The sequence below is a fragment of the Octodon degus genome, unplaced genomic scaffold, assembly GCF_000260255.1.
Source record: "Octodon degus isolate 3935 unplaced genomic scaffold, OctDeg1.0 scaffold00010, whole genome shotgun sequence".
NCBI lineage: Eukaryota > Metazoa > Chordata > Mammalia > Rodentia > Octodontidae > Octodon > Octodon degus.
In genome coordinates, this window is record NW_004524586.1 from 2,321,729 (window position 1) to 2,339,366 (window position 17,638).

Sequence of the window (17,638 nt, forward strand, 5' to 3'; positions counted from 1 at the left end):
GATAAGGGTGTGTTAAGGTCTCCTGTTAAAATTGTGGTATTGGATATTAGATTTTTCATGTCCATTAAGATTTGCTTTATACAGTTGGGTGCTCCCGTGTTTGGTGCATACATATTTATGAGTGTTACCTCTTCCTCTTCAATTTTTCCCCTAACCAGTATATAGTGGCCTTCTTTATTTCACTTGGTCATTGTTGGTTTGAAGTCCATTCTTTGACTTTCAGCCTATGAATGTCTTTATGAGTTGAATGTGTTTCTTGTATACAGCATATTGTTGGATTTTGTTTCCTAATCCACTGTGCTAGCCTATTTCTCTTAATTGGTGAATTGAGTCCTTTGATGGTTAGAATTGAGATGTATTGACTTACGATTGACATGTTATTTACCTGTGGTCATTCACTCCTTTTTCTCCTGTTTTTAATTGCTTGCTCTATTTAGTTGGTTGCTTCTGATCTCATTCTTGGAATTCTGATTATTTTCATCCCTCTCTAGGACATCTTTCAGGAGCCTGTGTAGGATTGGCTTTGTCATTATGAAATTCTTTAGCTGTTCTTTTTCATGAAAGTATTTCACTTCTCCATCAAAGTTGAAAGAGCTTTGCAGGATATAGTAGTCTGGGTTGGAATTTGTTTTCATAGAGCACTTGAAGTACTCTGCTCCATGCTCTTCTTGCTTTCATGGTTTGTGAAGTCAGCTGTAATTCTGATGGGTTTTCCTTTGAATGTGATCTGCTTCTTTTCTCTAGTGGTTCTCAGTATATTATTCTTGTGCTGATTTTCTGGGATCTTGACTATTTTATGTCTAGGTGTGTCTTTCATTGGGTTGAGGTTACTTGGCATTCTGTATGCTTCAGTTACCTGAATATCAGATGTTTCCTCATATTTGGGAAGTTTTCTGCTATTACTTCTGTCCATATTTTTCCCCATAATTTTATTGATAAACAAATATGCCCATATTTTTTCATGTCATTTGTATTGACTCCTTTTTCATTGATGCCTATTAGTCTCACACTGTTCATCTTTGCATCATCTTGCAGGTGATGGATTATTTTTCCTGCATTCTAGTTGTTTGTAAGAGATCCTTACCTTTTCACTAGCTGCATCAGCATCTTCAAGATCTGAAACTCTCTCTTCACTTTCACACAAATGGTTTTGTGAGCTTGTGATTGAGATTTTTATTTGCTCTATATCTCTTTGACTGTGTTTCATGTAATCTATTTCTTTCCTGTATTGCTCATTCAAGGAATCCATTATTTTTCTAATCTCCTCTATTTTTTTTATCAATGTCTTCTTTAAAAGCAGTTACAAATTCTTTTATTGCAGTGCTTTTTTTAGATTCGCTTTCCTCCCTATGTTTCTGTAGTTGATTCTTTACTTCAGATGCTATGAGTTCTAAGAATTCTTTTTTATTTCAGAAAAGAATTCTGCTCTGAGTTCCTCTATGACTTTCTGCTGTTGCTTATTTACTATCAATGCTGTTAATTCATACATTTGAGCTGAGCTAGTGTCCTCTGCACTTGTTCTGAGTGTGCTTTGGATTTCCTTCATATGTGTTTGCGTTTGTTTCTTTACTGAAGATATTAATTCAGGGATTTTTTTTATTTCCAATCTGAGTTCCTTTATACCTTTCTGCAGCTGTTTCTTTATTTCAGAAGACATTGATTCATTGCTTTCAGCTGTGTGATTCCCAATTTCTTCTGTGTTAGTGTCCTCTGCACTTGTTATGGGTAGGCTTGGGTTCTGAGATTGCATTTTGCTCCTTCTCCTTGTCATTTTGTGTAGCACTGTCTTTTGACCTTTCTTGTAGATCTTTGTTGCAGTTATAGCCTTAGCACATACTGAAGTTCAGTTTTAGATCTACAAAGTTTGGATTTATCTGGCTGTCCCTGGCTTGTGTCTGTCTGCTGTGCTCAGTTCCTTCCTGTTGCCACCCTTGGGGGTGAACCTGTTGTGCCCCTCTCCAAGATGTTCTGCTCCTGGTCTAGCTGGGTGTTTCTGTCCCCTACACTATCTGCAGGGATTGCAGCTGAAGGTTTTCACTGCAGGCCAGTATGCCAAACCTGAGCTGCGTGTGAAGGGAACAAGGTGGAGTAGGGGGGAGAGGCAGCTCTCCCACACATTCACCAGGCCTGGACTAGGACTGGATCTGGGGGTTCCCAGCAAGGACAGCTATTCATACTCTGTGGACAGGTTGTTGGTGGGTACTATGGAGTGGTGGGGGTGTCCCAAGAGGGTGAAAGAGGGTGTAACCCACGCTGTGCCTGTGCTGGGACCAAGGTCCTGCCAGCGCATTGTACCTGGAAGCTCTCCCACACACTCACCGGGCCTGGGCTAGGACTAGGTCTGGGGGTTCCTGGAACTTGGCACGAATTCCTACTTGTCAGGCAAGGTGGGGGAGGTGCTGCGGAGTGGTGGGTGGTTGTCCCAAGGGGGTGGAAGAGGGTCTCATCCACGTTTTGCCTGGACTGGGACCAGTAGGTCCCGCTGGCACAGGGTAGCTAGAAGCTCTCCCACACACTCACTGGGCCTGGCTAGGACTCCAGAAAGCTGTTCTAACATCTTCCCTTTTGTGACTTTATAGTTTTGAGGTAGGCCTTTTGGGATACAAATTTATTTTTATTTCCATTGAAGAATATAGACAGTAGCATGCAGTTTAATGTGGACAAGTTTTCACAATGGACTTTTGTGTTTCTTTCATCCTGATTCAATGGGAAGACAGAATAGGAATTATCAGTGAAGCCATGCAAAACAGGGGAAAGAGTAGCCTATGCTCCAGAGGAGCAGATGCCTGATGAAGTCACAGAACCACGAGGCGGCCTGCCCTTCTTCAGACAGGAATGAAGGAGACCTGGTATGAGGGCAAGACAGAGACAAGCCCATTGGCAATTGGAGTGGTGTCCAGCTTCTTTGGATCAACCACTGATTTCAGATTAAAGTTTTGTAAAATGCTGGTCAGGAACAAAAACAGCTCCATGCGGGCCAGAGCTTCTCCCGCACAAATACGTTTGCCTAAAAATAAAAAAATATTATAGTTAGTCCTCATGTGTAAGTGTTGCTCTAAGAAGCAAGGACAGAAGGATAAATGGATAGATGGCTAGATGGGTGGATGGATGGATGGATGGATGACTAGATGGACAACTAGATATGCAATACAGGACAGGTCAGCGACCCATACAACATATGAACTTAAATAGTGTACATAATTCAAAAATAGGTATTGAGTACTAGCTTTATGCCCACATATTACTAAATATTCCTCCATTATAAATTATCATGACATCTCAATTTAACACCCTAGTTTTCCTTGAAAAAGTTACGCTTCTCGTAGTGCCAGTGAGATAGCTCAGCAGACTAAGTGCCTGCTTAGGCTCAGGGTTTGATCCCTGGCACCACCCTGGTCCCACCCCTGGATGCGTGGAGCAGACTGCTAAGAGCAACAGCAGTGGTGCACATCTGTAGTATCAGTGCTCTGGAGGCAGAAACAGGTGGCTCACTATGAGTGAAAGCTCCGTACTGAGACTGTGTACCAATTACATTTTTTAAAAAAAGTTACACTTTTCCTGTGTACTCTGTTTTCAATAATCCAGCAGGGTTTTACACTCTGTTCCTTTGTACCACTTGCATTGACCTCCTCAACACAGACTGTTTTTATAGCACCAAACAAATGTACTTTTCACTAAACTACCCCTTGCCGTGAAGTTTCCACTTTATAATATATGATTTTTAAGGGTTTTTTAACCCTTTCTTTTCAGCTTAGATAATAATTTATACTACCAGCTTATTGCTTGCTTGTGCTTATGTCTCACATTGAGATATGAAGCTTGCAGCTCTTCTCTCCCATAGGCACTCTACCCACCAATCTGTGCTTAATTCTCCCACAGCTCTAATATTACAGCAAACACAGAGAGAGTGAGGCTTCTGGTGCTACCCGGTTCCTTAGGTAAACAAAGTATCCATTGCTTGTTCTCTGGGTGAACAATAATATCACAGAGAAAATAATCACATTGTGATTAGATCACTTTTGTCCTGTTGGGTGAAGAAAGTTTAATAGAGCTTTGCTTTCTTGGAAGAGATGATGGTATCCACATATGCAAATAAAGGAAAATACAAACAACTTACTCAAGCTTGTATGATGTGGAAGGGAGTTATAAAAAGAAAAATTAAGGCCCCACCCATATATCACGAGCACACACGTGCTTAGGTGTTGGAAGTGAGGCCCTCAGTCGTGCACAGAGGTGTGAGCAAGCAGGAGGTGCCCCTCCTGATGATCTCCCACAGTGCATGTCTCTTGATATTCACAGGGAAATGCACTGCGCTTACCTGTAGAGAAAGGCATGAAGTAGTTGCTTTTCTTAAACTTGCCACTGTCATCTAGAAAGTGGCCAGGGTCGAAAGTCTCAGGTCTGGGAAATTCTTTGTCATCATGGAGCACAGATGTCAGGGATACTAATATGGTTGTGCCCTGGAAACAAGACACAGACAGACTCCATTATACAGGGGTAGCATAGCTGTAAAATACAAAGAAAATGACGTAGCTGCGTCTTTTGTTGTGTAAGAAGCTATCCATGTCCCAAGAAAGCCAGAGTTATTTCCAACCAGGTGATGTGACAAACAGGGATGCCTTGGAGTTACTGACTTTACTAAAATGTCCTCCAGGAGCAGTTGATGACCTGAGCAGGTGGGTACTTGGTGTCGTAAATGCTGACCCTTCTTTTCTTTCTTATCTCCCAGTTTGATAGGCACTCGTGTCTATCACAGATGCTTCCCTGATTCATCTCTTTAATGTTAATATATTTCATGTGGATTATCATTAACAATGGAAGCTTTATTCTAATGTGTAATGTGTAGAGTACCTGTTCATTCTATAATTATGCATCTTTAGGGCTGAGGATATAGCTCAGTGGTACAGTGCCTGCCTGGCAAGCACAAGGTCCTCAGAACAATTTCAGGTACCAAAAAATATGCATCTGTAATTAATGGAGTAAAGAAGCAACTTACAGAATGGGAAAGAAATTTTGCCAGGTATTCTTCTGACAGGATACTAATACTTGGAATATATAAAGAACTAATATATTACAACAGCCTAAATAAACTACATAATTTATAAATGTGCAAGTAAAATTATTAGACACTTCCATTAGAGAAATACAAATTAAAATACCACTAATATATCTTCTTATGAGAAAAAGAAGAGATATTAGTGAAGATAAGAAGATATTTCTTGTCCATCATCAAGAAATCTAAGAATCACGAATGTGGATTTTACTGCAGAATTAAAGAAATTATCAGTATTGTTGGTGGGAATATAAACTAGTAAAACTATATGGAAATAAGTATGCAAATTTCTCAAAGAATTAAATGTAGACATTGCATTTAGCCTATCTATTCCTCTTCTATGTGTTTTCCTAAAAGAGTTGATGGCATCATATTACAGAGACATAGGTATACCATACCCAGGTTTAGATCAGTACAACTCAAGATAGCTACATCTTGGAACCAGGCTGTATGGACATGAACAGATTAATGGATGAAAAAAATATGGTATTTACACACAATTGAGTGCTACTCTGCCATCAGGATATATAAAAACTCATTTTCAGGATCACAGATTAATTCCAGAAGGTAGATAACCAATTTAAGATGAAGGATTTCACATAATCTTAAAATATTCTACCATAGTTTTTTTTTTTTTTTTACGAATTACATGTGAGAAAAATTATGCAGGCGCGCCGGGTCCAGCCCATCCAGCAGGCCACCATGTCGAAGGTGTCCTTCAAGATCACGCTGACGTTGGACCCGCGGCTGCCGTACAAAGGACTGAGTGTTCCTGAAAGTACACCTTTCATAGCAGTCTTAAAGTTTGCTGCGGAAGAATTTAAAGTGCCTGCAGCAACAAGTGCAATTATTACCAATGATGGAATAGGAATAAATCCTACACAGACTGCTGGAAATGTTTTTCTGAAGCATGGTTCAGAACTGCGAATTATCCCTAGAGATCGTGTTGGAAGTTGCTAATATCTACTGGGAACATATGATTACCTTTCAGAATAAAAATTGCTATTTTAGTGAAAAAAGGCTTTTAGCACATAATGAAGACACCCAAGAGTCAAGGAAACAATGAGTGGTGGCTCTTGTCCCTTCTTGTTTTTGCGTTCTTCATGCCAAGACGAAGAGCCTATGCATGAACAGTGCCACTGCCATGGAAAGTCATGCTGTGGTGACTGCCGCTTCACCAGTAGGGAGTTCATTGGTGGCACGTGGATCATGCAACTATTTTTTTACCTGAAAAATAGTTCTGATGATTTTGTGTGAGTACATTTGGAAAATTAAAATTTCCTAAATGTTATGTAATTGTCTCTGAGTTAAAAATGCACAAAGATTGATTGTGGATCATAGATGGCAGTTTGCTTAATAGAATGTTATAGACTCATATATAGATTCTTAAATATACATTTTGTGATAAGTATAATAGACCTACCAATGACTATTTAACTGTTTTTGTCATGTGCAGCTTAAGTTTTCAAGCTTAATGAGTCATATAAGTTTTAATTAAATATCAAAGGACCAGAAATTTAAAGAAAAAAGAAAAAGAAAAATTATGCAATGATTGTGTCCTCTTATACAGGGGGAAATTAGCATAACCAATATTAGTAGTAAGTGATTTTGGTGTCTCCACACCACCAATGTGCTTCAATATTACATATTCAGTCCCATGTAGTTTTCTTGTCAATATCACAACTAAAATCACATCTTTAGAAAATAATCACACATAACCCACCTTGAGGGACATTTTATTTTTTAATTTTTTTAAATGGCTAACTTATGCATTTTTATTTATCCTTTGACATTCAACCCATATTTACTAAATGTAATATAAGACTTTACCAGGCAGGTTTTTTTTTTTTTTTATAATGATGATCTGTTTATTTATTTATTTTTTCCATAATTTTATTGAGAAACAAATAGCAATGAGATAGTTTCAAACCAAATTGGTAGGACAGCTTCAATAATTAACATATTGCATACATTCTTTCTAGTGGTTAATTGCTGTACAAGATGTAGACATGAAATCCTATTTACAAATACAAGCACCATTAGAACAAATCCCTCTATTCATTAAGAGAATGTAACTACATATGTATCCTAACCATTTTGAATACACAGATACAAAATGGACATTCATCTGTATCCTCTTTTTTTATTAAGTTCCATCATTTAAATATTATAGGTGTGTAAACTCAGCAAAATATCCTAAAAGAGTCCAGAAGCCCATAATAGTATTGGGTCTTCTGCTTGACTGGCAATGTCAGAAATTGTTGACCTGAGTCCCATACAGCTCAACCTAACACCATGGTTTTACTTCTTATATTTTGTTTTTATACTTTTCTGCTGGATGGTTAAGACCAAAGTAAAGCAGGACCTATGCAACAAGGAGTTTAACTTTTGGATCTGATAAGGTCAGTGAAATCCCCTCAGGATTTATCCTGAGATCCTGTACCTCGGATTGTAGAACCTTTGTCAGCGTAGCCATGTGGATGAGTCACGGCCATTGCTTGGCCAATATGCTCTCTGTGAAAGCCTGAGAGAATGTTTTCTCTCAACGTGACTCTCCTTAGGCACACTCTACATCATCGATCACTTTCCTCTTTGGCCCCATAATCTCCTTGATCAGAAAATTTGGGACACTACCGAGTTACATGATGTTACAGTACAAGTTCTCATATGTCCTGAGTCTTAATTAATCTTGGAAGGCTAGGGCCAAAATGTTGGCTTTCTTTGTGACCCTCCTTTTTCTCTAATTTTGGTCTGCACACTTAGGTTGTCAACCATCCAAAAGACAAGCTTATTGTTATTACCATACAACTTAGGCTGTTAAACTTAACTTCACTATCTGTCTGAATATCAAACATCTTAGACATAACATGGAACAGGTATTTTTCATCAAGTATTGATATGTTGAACTTTAAGTCCCCACAGAATATGGTGAAAAAACATTTAAAAATTAGAATATATTTTAAAAAATAGGCATAAAGAATTATATAATTCTCATGTTTACACATAAGTCCAAAAATCTAACCATATACAACCTTGAAGCAGGACAGTCCCACAATATTCCTTGTCCTGCCTCTTGCCTTCACTCACCACCTCCTTCTTTTTGAACAAACATCTACCTGAGAGACAGCACAGCAGCAACTGGCATGTCATGACTAGCAGCCCTTATTCAGAAGACCAGAATGACAGGCACTCCAAGCATGAACCTACTATTACAGATTACCAAGTTCAGTGCAGTTGCTTAGTTCACAGGTGTTAGTATATATTGTTAGTCAGGGTGAGAATCTTTCCCATTAACTGCTAGATTCAAAAATCTTTTGGAGATTCTCTGGATCATTTCCTTGCCCATCTTCTACATATAGCTGTGGCTTGACATTGACATGTTTTCTAGCTCTACTTCTTTCTTTGAGGGACATTTTACATTCTTGTTGGCCCAGATGCTTTGGTAAGGTCAACAAACTGAAGGGAAAATTATTTCAGGGAACCATTATGTATCGAGTCTAGTGGAGGGCCAGGGAGATGGCTCAGTAGAATAAGCATTTGCCTGGCAAGCCTAAGGGCCTGACTTCAATCCCTGGTTCTGCAAAAAAAAAAAAAAAAAAAAAAAAAAAAAAAGTCTAGTGGGACAGGGTAACCATTGTATTTCTCTGCTGAGTGGGTGCTGTATTACAAAAGAAAACGGCTGCAATGATTATTCTAGAAAGTTGTCTTCACTACCATCAGGTCGGTATCATTTGGTAACATCATTTCCATCATCTCTATGGGGTGATATTTGTAATTGAAACCTTACCTGTCTTGTTATTTTTTACAATATAAGTACAACTTTTCATTTTATTATTTTTACTTTAACAATTCTATGTCGTGGCCTCAAGAGGAATCAGTAGATTGTATTATAGCATCTAGAGTATTTGTCATGAAAGTATCTTATTTGTCCATTGATTTTGAACGGTGCTTTTGCAAGGTACATTGATATGAGTTGGAGGCTGTTTCCTTTCAATAGTTCAACTATTTCACTGTAAGTTGCAAAACCCATTGAGCATTGGAAAAGTGTTAAGACAAAACTATTCTCAGAGCTACAGAGATGGCAGAAGCCTAAGAAGGTAAATCAATGCCCATATCAAATGTCTCACTGCATTTAGTTCCCGCATAGTTCTGAAGCACAGCCAGAATTATAACTTCATCCTGATTTCCACGTTGAGGGAAGTCCTTTCTGGAATATAATAACCATTGTCTGGTCTGATATTTTACATTTTTCATTTAAAATATATTGTACTTAACTATAAATATTCAGCATCTCAAAAATACCAATAAGCAAGTGCAGAAAAATGTAAATGTAAATAGACCCACATTAGAACAATTTTCTCAATTTAATGCAGCTAGTATCATTTTGATACAAAAAATCTTTCAAGACAATTCTGAGGCAGAAAACTACTAAAACTCCATATTAATACAGAGGAGTCATGAACACTATGTAACAGATCATATATATATAACTATATCTTATGAAATGCATATTTAGTGAAGAAAATGTCAATTTGTACCTTTACCAGTGGATTCAAGGGAGATTTGACAAATATGGGCACATTTTCATGACTAAAATTCATATGAAACTAATAGAAAGGGTCAAACTTTCTCAATCTGATAGAAAATATCATCCACATTGCACTATACTTATAATGAGTTCTGTCCAAAGGTGTTCTGGATACCTTCATCAGTTCAAAAAGATAATATGATGGAGGCCAGGCCTGGTCAGTCAAGTTTAGTAACAAGGGGGAACAAAGGCTTGTGGCCACACCCAGCACACTGATTTCAAAAGGCATGCACTCAGGAGGAGAGCTTAGATCTGGGCTTGGGCCTGTGAGCTGAAGCATACCGTGACCCAGACCTAAGGGGAGGATCACTGTGGCAGGTGGGAACATAGGTGAACTAGTCTGCCTGGAAAACTCCAGAAACATGAAGGGGAGGAGCCCAGATGGAACTCAGTGGAACTCCTTTCAATTTACAACCTGCTTTGTTATACAGCTATAGTGATTGCTCATATACTCTAAAATACAAATCCATTAGTTACCAAAATTCAAATTTTAAATTTGAATTTAAATTTTCAAATTTTATTTGCTGTTATTAGTGTTGCTAATTGTGCTACTGTAACTAGGACACCATATCTGCCTTAACTGCGTGTACTCCCTTGATTAATAATATTGCTTAGGTCATAATGTCACCAATGCCCTGTACCAGAGGATGGAGGACAGTGCAAAACGGAAACCACTTTCAATCATTAGTGAAGACAAAATCTTGAGACACACACAAAACAATCTCTGACACAGAAGAGATACCTAAATATCAGATTCTTCAGAGAGAGGCTCTAATGGCAGTGAAATAGCTGCCTACTACCAAAATTTTACAAAATAGTATCACAGCAATGAAAATAAAGAGTACTCTCTGAAAAATAAATTGACAAAAGTCATATCCTGTAAGGATTTAGAGTTTAACATATCAATACTTGATAAAAATACCTGTTTCATGTTATGCCTAAGATGTTTAATATTCAGACACAAAGTGAGGTTAAGCTCAACTAGCTATGTTGTATGGTAATAATAATTAGCTTCTATTCTGGAGGGTTAACAACCTAAGTTTGCAGACCAAAAATTAGAGAAAAAGAAGGGCTACAAGGACAGCCAACATTTTGGCCCTAGCCTTTCAAGGTCAGTGAAGACTCAGGACATAGGAGAATCTATACTTTAACATCATGTAACTCAATTTCTGATCAAGGAGATTATGGGGCACAGAGGAAAGTGGTCAATGATGTATAATGTGCCTACAGAGAGTCATATGGAGAGAAAAAATATTCTCTCAGGCTTTCACAGAGAGCAAATTGGTCAAACAATGGCCATGACTCATCCACATGACTGACACTGACAAAGGATGTGCAAACTGTGATACAGAGTTTTATGGTAAATCCTGAGGGGATGTGACTGACCTTGTCAGATACATAAGTTACATTTCTTTTTTTCTTTTTTTTTTTTTTACATTTCTTATTGTATAGGTCTTGTTTTATCTTGGTGTTAACCATCCAGCAGAAAATTATAAAAACGAGGTAGAAAGAGTAAAGCCATATTAATATGCTAAGCTGTGAAAGGCTCAAGTCAACAACTTCTGACATTGCCAGTCCTATAGATAACCCACAACTATTATGGACTACTGGACTATATTGGAATGTTTTCTGAATTCACGCACCTACAATATTTAAATGACAATGGAATACCCTTCTCTGACAACATGATACAAGGAAAGGGAATACAAATGAATGACCATTTTGTTTCTGTATTATTTTTTTTTTTTTTTGGTGGAACCAAGGATTGAACTCAGGCCCTTGCACTTGCCAGGGAAGTGCTTATTCCACTGAGCCATCTCCCTGGCCCCTTGTTTCTGTATATTGAAAATAGTTAGGATAGATATACAGCTGCATTCTCTTAATCAGTGAATAGAGAGATTTGTTCTAATAGTGTTTGTGGACAGGATATCATATCTGCATCTTGTTCAAACAATAATCAACAAGACAACAATATGCAATGTATTAACTATTGAAATTGTCCTACTAATCAATTTGGAATCTGTCTCATTGCTATTTGTTTCTCAATAAAATTATTTGAAAATAAATTAAAAAATGACAAAAGGAATGAAAAAAATGCAATGTTGGTCCCACAGCCCATCCAGAGAAATCCAGGAGACATTAGCATACAAGAAAGTAGAGGTCACACATATAAAATCTCTGAAATCTTAACAACTGATGTAAAGAAGCAGCAGCAGAAGGCAATAGAGGAAATCAAACCAGAAACAGTCTCCTAAGTAAAAGAAATGATAGTTACAATGAAAGAATTAATAAGTGATTTTTTTTTATTTTTAGTGATATTTTATTTTCAGTCAGACAAAGTTTATTTACATAAGGTAAAAGTTACTAATGAAATTCCATATGTTACTAAATACAGGTTTTGATTAACTATTTGTTTTTCTACCCTTACTAGCAACACGATTAGCTCATCTTCCTGCTTATTTTTAATGACTTTTTTCATTTGTGGGTTTTATGTGTAAAACGAAGTGACTGTAAATGACCCTTTAGATCTCTCTCTCTCTCTCTCTCTCTCTCTCTCTCTCTCTCTCTCTCTCTCTGTCTTTCTCTCTCTCCCTCCCTCCCTCCCTCCCTTCACCCTCCCTTCTTCAATCTCTCTCTCTCTTTTTTGTGGAACCAAGATTGAATTCAGGCCCTTGTGCTTGCCAGGGAAGCACTTATTCCACTGACCCATCTCCCTGACCTGTCTCTCATTCTTGGCACTGGTTTCAGATTATTGGAGTGGTAGAAACAATTGCAATTTACATCTCCCAGGTACCAGATAATATTGTACAGAACTCCTGTTTGAATTGGTGTTTAGTGCAAAAACACTTAGATACATTGTTGAAAGAGTTAAGCAAGCAAAACATCAATACCATAATAAGAGTTTCCAAAAGAAATGAACAGTTGTCAGTAGTGGTCAAAGTTCTTGAAGCTGCTTATTAAGAAGAAATGAATTTAAATAAGATGTATTTTGCTTTATATGATTCTCAAATTTTTTAATGATAATCAATTATGCTGATGAGAATGTGCTACTGGAGAGGTATATTTAGAAATCTATTCCTTGGGAGAGAAAGAGTCTAAGCTTTGATTCAGTAGTTTTACTTCTAAAAAGGGAATCTAATGAAACATAAAATGGAAGAGAAAACACATTTTCATCAAAGGTATTCTTCATAGTTATGTTAATTTTATGAATGGACAGTGTGGAACTCAACTGATATCTGATTGTTAATGCATTTACACCTCAGATTTTATTTCATATTTTTAGTGTTTGTGGTGGCTAATTCATAAAATAATATTTGGGGTAAGTCCTTTGAGGCAGGCTATTCCTGTGTATGTAGTTTGCAGCAATGCTCCTGCTTCAGTCTCCAGAGTGTTGAAACTACGGGCATGCACCAGCACACCTAGCAACACAGTGTAATTTTAACTGTGAATCTGGCAAAATACGAATATGAAAATGAAGTGGAATAATGACCTTCACGTATCCTGAAGCTTTTACAATTTCAGGAAAGATAAATAAATTCAGATATGAAATCAAGAAAGTCTACAAATATCTACAATAAGCAATCATAAATGTTAAAAAATTTACAGATTTTGAATGATAAAATCACCAAATCCAGAAATTTGACATATTTAAAGTTAATTGGGGGCAGCGAAGTAGCTCAGCAATCTAGAGTGCCTGCTCAGGCAAGCCTAGGCTAAGCTCAGGGACCACGGCTGAACCTCCAGCCCCGCATGCCCTGCCAGCCCTGCCCCTGGGCAGCTGGAGCTGGCCACAAAAATAACTAGGTAAATAACGTTGACACTTGACCAGTCTCTAAAATATTCTACATTTTTCATTGCATCTGTTTTGTTTCATCATGATGATGTTGTGCTTTCCTTTTGAATAAATATAAAATGACAACTTCATTTGCTGAAAGTAAAAATCATTTTTATGAGCAAAATTATAGAACTAGTTTTTTGATATCTAATTCATAAGGCATACCAACTGTGAAATTCATTTCTTTTGTTTTTTTGTATAGAGCTTTGAATCAAAGTGTGCTGTACTACAGAGCTATATCCCAAGGCCCCAACAGTACTTTTAATTTTATGGCTGGTGGGATTTGAAGTTGAGATATTTCTCTTTTTTTATCTTTTACTTTTATTTTTTTCCATAATTTTATTGAGAGACAAATAGTAATGAGGCAGTTTCAAATCAAATTGGTAGGACAGTTTCAAAAATTAACACATTGCATACTGTCTTCCTAGTGGTTATTTGCTGTACAAGATGCAGACATGATATCCTATTTACAAACACTATTACAACAAATCCCTCTATTCATTAAAAGAATGTAACTATATATCTATTCTAACTATTTTGAATATACAGATGCAAAATGGACATTCATCTGTATCCCCTTTTTATCTGTCATTTGAATATTATATGTGTGTTAACTCAACAAAATATTCTAAAAGAGTCCAGTAGTCCATAATAGTATTGGGTCTTCCACTTGACTGGCAGTGTCAGAAATTGTTGACCTGAGTCCCCTACAGCTCAACATAACAGCATGGCTTTACTTCTTATACTTCGTTTTTATACTTTTCTGCTGGATGGTTAAGACCAAGATAAAGCAAGACCTATGCAACAAGAGTTGTAGCTTTTGGATCTGATAAGGTCAGTGAAATCCCCTCAGGATTTATCCTGAGATCCTGTACCTCAGATTGTAGATCCTTTGTCAGTGTCAAAGTGATTCTAAGAAAGACATTGAGAAAAGAAATAAAGGAGAATAGAACAATGATGGAAACTTTAAATGAGTAATATAGAAAAGAAAGTCAATGCATGAAGCAGATTCAAAGAGATACAAGGGAAATTGAAAAATTCCATTAAAGTTGGCAAAAAACATTTGAATCAAAATGAAAAGTGACTTTTAGACCTTGAAGATATCATTGCAGCTAGCAACTGGGAAAGGAAAAATATTCTGGTTTTTTTTTTCCAAAGCTTTATTGATAAACAGATAGCAATGAGACAGTTTCAAATCAAATAGGAAAAATATTCTAAGGATAACAATGATTTAGGAAATAATAATTCAACAGCTGAAAGACAATCCAAAGATGAACACCATAAGGCTAATAGGCATCAATGAAAAAGAAGGAGCCAACACAAAAGACATAAAAAGAATGTGCACAGAAGTAATAGAAGAGAACTTCCCAAATGTGGTGAAATAATCTGACATTCAGTTAACTGAGGTATAAGAACTTCAAATACTGTTAGCTAAAATAAATCTACACGCGGACATATAATAATCAAGATCCCTGAAATGCAGCACAAGAACAACATGCTAAAAGCTGCTAGAGGAAAGAAACAGATCACATTTAAAGGAAGAGTGGTCAGAATAATATCAGAGCTGTAAAAGGTTCAAGTCAACAACTTTGGACATTGACAGCTTTATGGAAAACCCACTACTATTATGGACTATTGGACTATATTGAAATATTTTGCTGAATTCATGCACCTACATTATTTAAATGACAACAGAATGCCCTTCTCTGACACAAATAACAAAAAGGGGGATACAAATGAACTACCATTTTGTATCTGTATACTCAAAATAGTTAGGATAGATATACAGCTCCATTTTCTTAATTCAATGGAAAGAGAGGTTTGTTCTAATAAAGTTTGAGACAGGATATCAGGTCTTCATCTTGTACAATGAATAACCACTAAGACAACAATATGCAATGTATTAATTATTGAAACTGTGCTAGTAATCAGTTGTGAAACTGTCTCATTGCTATTTGTTTCTCAATAAAAATATTTAAAAAAAAGACTAACATCAGATTTCTCATCACAAACCATTAAGTTCAGAGGAGCATGCAGTGAAGTATTTAAATTCTTACAAGAAAACAAATTCCAACCCAGACTGATATACCCTGCAAAACTCTCTTTCAAGTTTAATGGAGAAGTGAAACACTTCCATTACAAAGAACAACTAAAAAATTTCATGGGCCCATGCTATGCCTTGGTTCTCTACACTCCACTGTGAGTGGAGTTGCAGGCTCACACGCCGAGACTGCGGACCCACAACCCAGCATGTGAGGCAGTGAAAAATAGCTTTTTGTCATACCAATTACGGTTATACTCTGTCTCAATCAATGTTTGCTTTAAAAAAAGGTAATAAATGAAAACAAGAGACAAGAAAAAAAAGTCATAGGACTGTCCTGTTACAATGTTGCATATGGTTAGATTTCTAAATTTTTGTGTAAAAATTTGTAATTGTTTATTTCTGTTTTTTATTTTTTAACGTTCTGAATGGATTTAAAGTTTAGCATATCAATGATTAATGGAAAATACCTGATCCATGTTATGTCTAAGGCGTTTGATATTGAGACAGATACTGATGTTAAGCAAAACCAGCCTATGTTCTGGGATAATAATATCATCAAGCCTCTCTTTTGGACAGTTAACAACTTTGGTTTGCAGATAAAAAATTAGAGAAAAAGAAGAGCTACAAGGATAGCCAACATTTTAGCCCTAGCCCTTCAAGTTCAGTGAGGACTCAGGACATAAGGAAACCTGTACTGTAATCTCCTGTATCTCAATAGTGTTCCAAATTTTCTGATTAAGGAGATTATGGGGCCACAGAAGAAAGTGATCAATGATATAGTGTGCCTAAGGAGAGTCACATGGAGAGAAAACATTCTCTCAGGCTTTCACAGAAAGCAAATTGGTCAAGCAATGGCCTGTGACTCATCCACATGGCTGACACTGACAAAAGATTTACAAATTGCAGTGCAAGGTTTAAGGGTAAGTTCTGAGGGGATTTCACTGATTTTGTCAGATACAAAAGTTACATTTTTTGTTACATAGGTCTTGCTTTATCTTGGTCTTAACCATCCAGCAGAAAAGTATAAAAATGAAGTATAAAAAGTAAAGCCATATTAATATGCTAAGCTGTAAAATGCTTAAGTTAACAACTTCTGATACTGCCAGTCATGCAGATAATGCACTACTAGTATAGACTACTGGACTATATTGGATTACTTTGCTGAATTCATGCACCTACAATATATGAATGACAATGGAATGCACATCTCTGACAAAAGTAAGCAAAAGAAGATATAAATGAAGGACTATTTTGTAGTATATGTATATATTATAAATATTAGTAAATATATATGATATATATCTGTATATACAAAATAGCATAGATATACAGCTACTTTCTCTTAGTTCAATTAGAAAAAGTTTTGAACTAATATTTTTTAGACTAGATATCATGTCTGCATCTTATACTATGAATAACTACTACAAAGGCAACAATATGCAATGCATTAATTATTGTAACTGTACTAATAACCTGTTTTGAAACTATCTCATTGCTACTTCTTTATCAATAAAATTATTTAAAAAGAAAAAGTTAAAAAAAGAAAAAAAACCTTTTAAAGTCTACAGTAAAAAATGGCCTCCAATAAAACTACAGTGTAAAAAATGGGAAAGAAACTACATGGAGGGGCCAGGGAGATGGCTCAGTAGATTAAGTCCTTGCCTAGAAAGTGCAAGGGCCTTAGTTCAATCTCCAGTTCTGAAAAAAAATGAAAAAGTAAAAAAGTTGAAGAAGCAGAACTTGAAGAATCTGTGGTAGTAAAAGTACTGGACTGACATGTAGTGAATAGGAAGGTGGAGCATTTTCTGAAGTGGAAGGGATTTGCAGACATTGACAACAGATGGGAACCTGAAGAAAATTTTGATTTTGCAGAGTTAATTAAAGCATTTCTTAATTCGTAAAAATCTAGTAAAGCAAAAGATGGTACAAAAAGAAAACCTTTATCTGACAGTGAATCTGATGACAGCAAGTCAAAGAAAAAAAGAGATGCTGCTGACAAACCTAGAGGTCTTGATCCTGAACGAATAATTGGCGCCACAGATAGTAGTGGAGAATTGATGTTTCTCATGAAATGGAAAGATTCAGATGAGGCTGACTTGGTGCTGGCAAAAGAGGCAA

At 36.6% G+C, this 17,638-nt stretch overlaps 1 protein-coding gene and 1 pseudogene across 2 annotated transcripts in view; one reads left to right on the forward strand and one right to left on the reverse strand.

The window, feature by feature from the left end:
• Window positions 1-2,593: 2,593 nt before the first annotated feature.
• LOC101565950 (cytochrome P450 2C5-like) overlaps window positions 2,594-17,638 on the reverse strand; it is a 45,264-nt gene continuing 30,219 nt past the window's right edge. Inside the window, exons 8-9 of the mRNA XM_004625493.2 lie at window positions 4,319-4,460; window positions 2,594-3,007 (exon numbers count right to left, since the gene is read on the reverse strand). Of these exons, the coding sequence (XP_004625550.1) occupies window positions 2,826-3,007; window positions 4,319-4,460 (324 nt within the window). The 3' untranslated portion in view covers window positions 2,594-2,825. The remainder of the gene's footprint in view (window positions 3,008-4,318; window positions 4,461-17,638) is intronic.
• On the forward strand, window positions 5,756-6,064 carry LOC101565551 (annotated as a pseudogene). The gene has a single exon (XR_001116994.2). The product of XR_001116994.2 is annotated as a ubiquitin-fold modifier 1 pseudogene (transcript).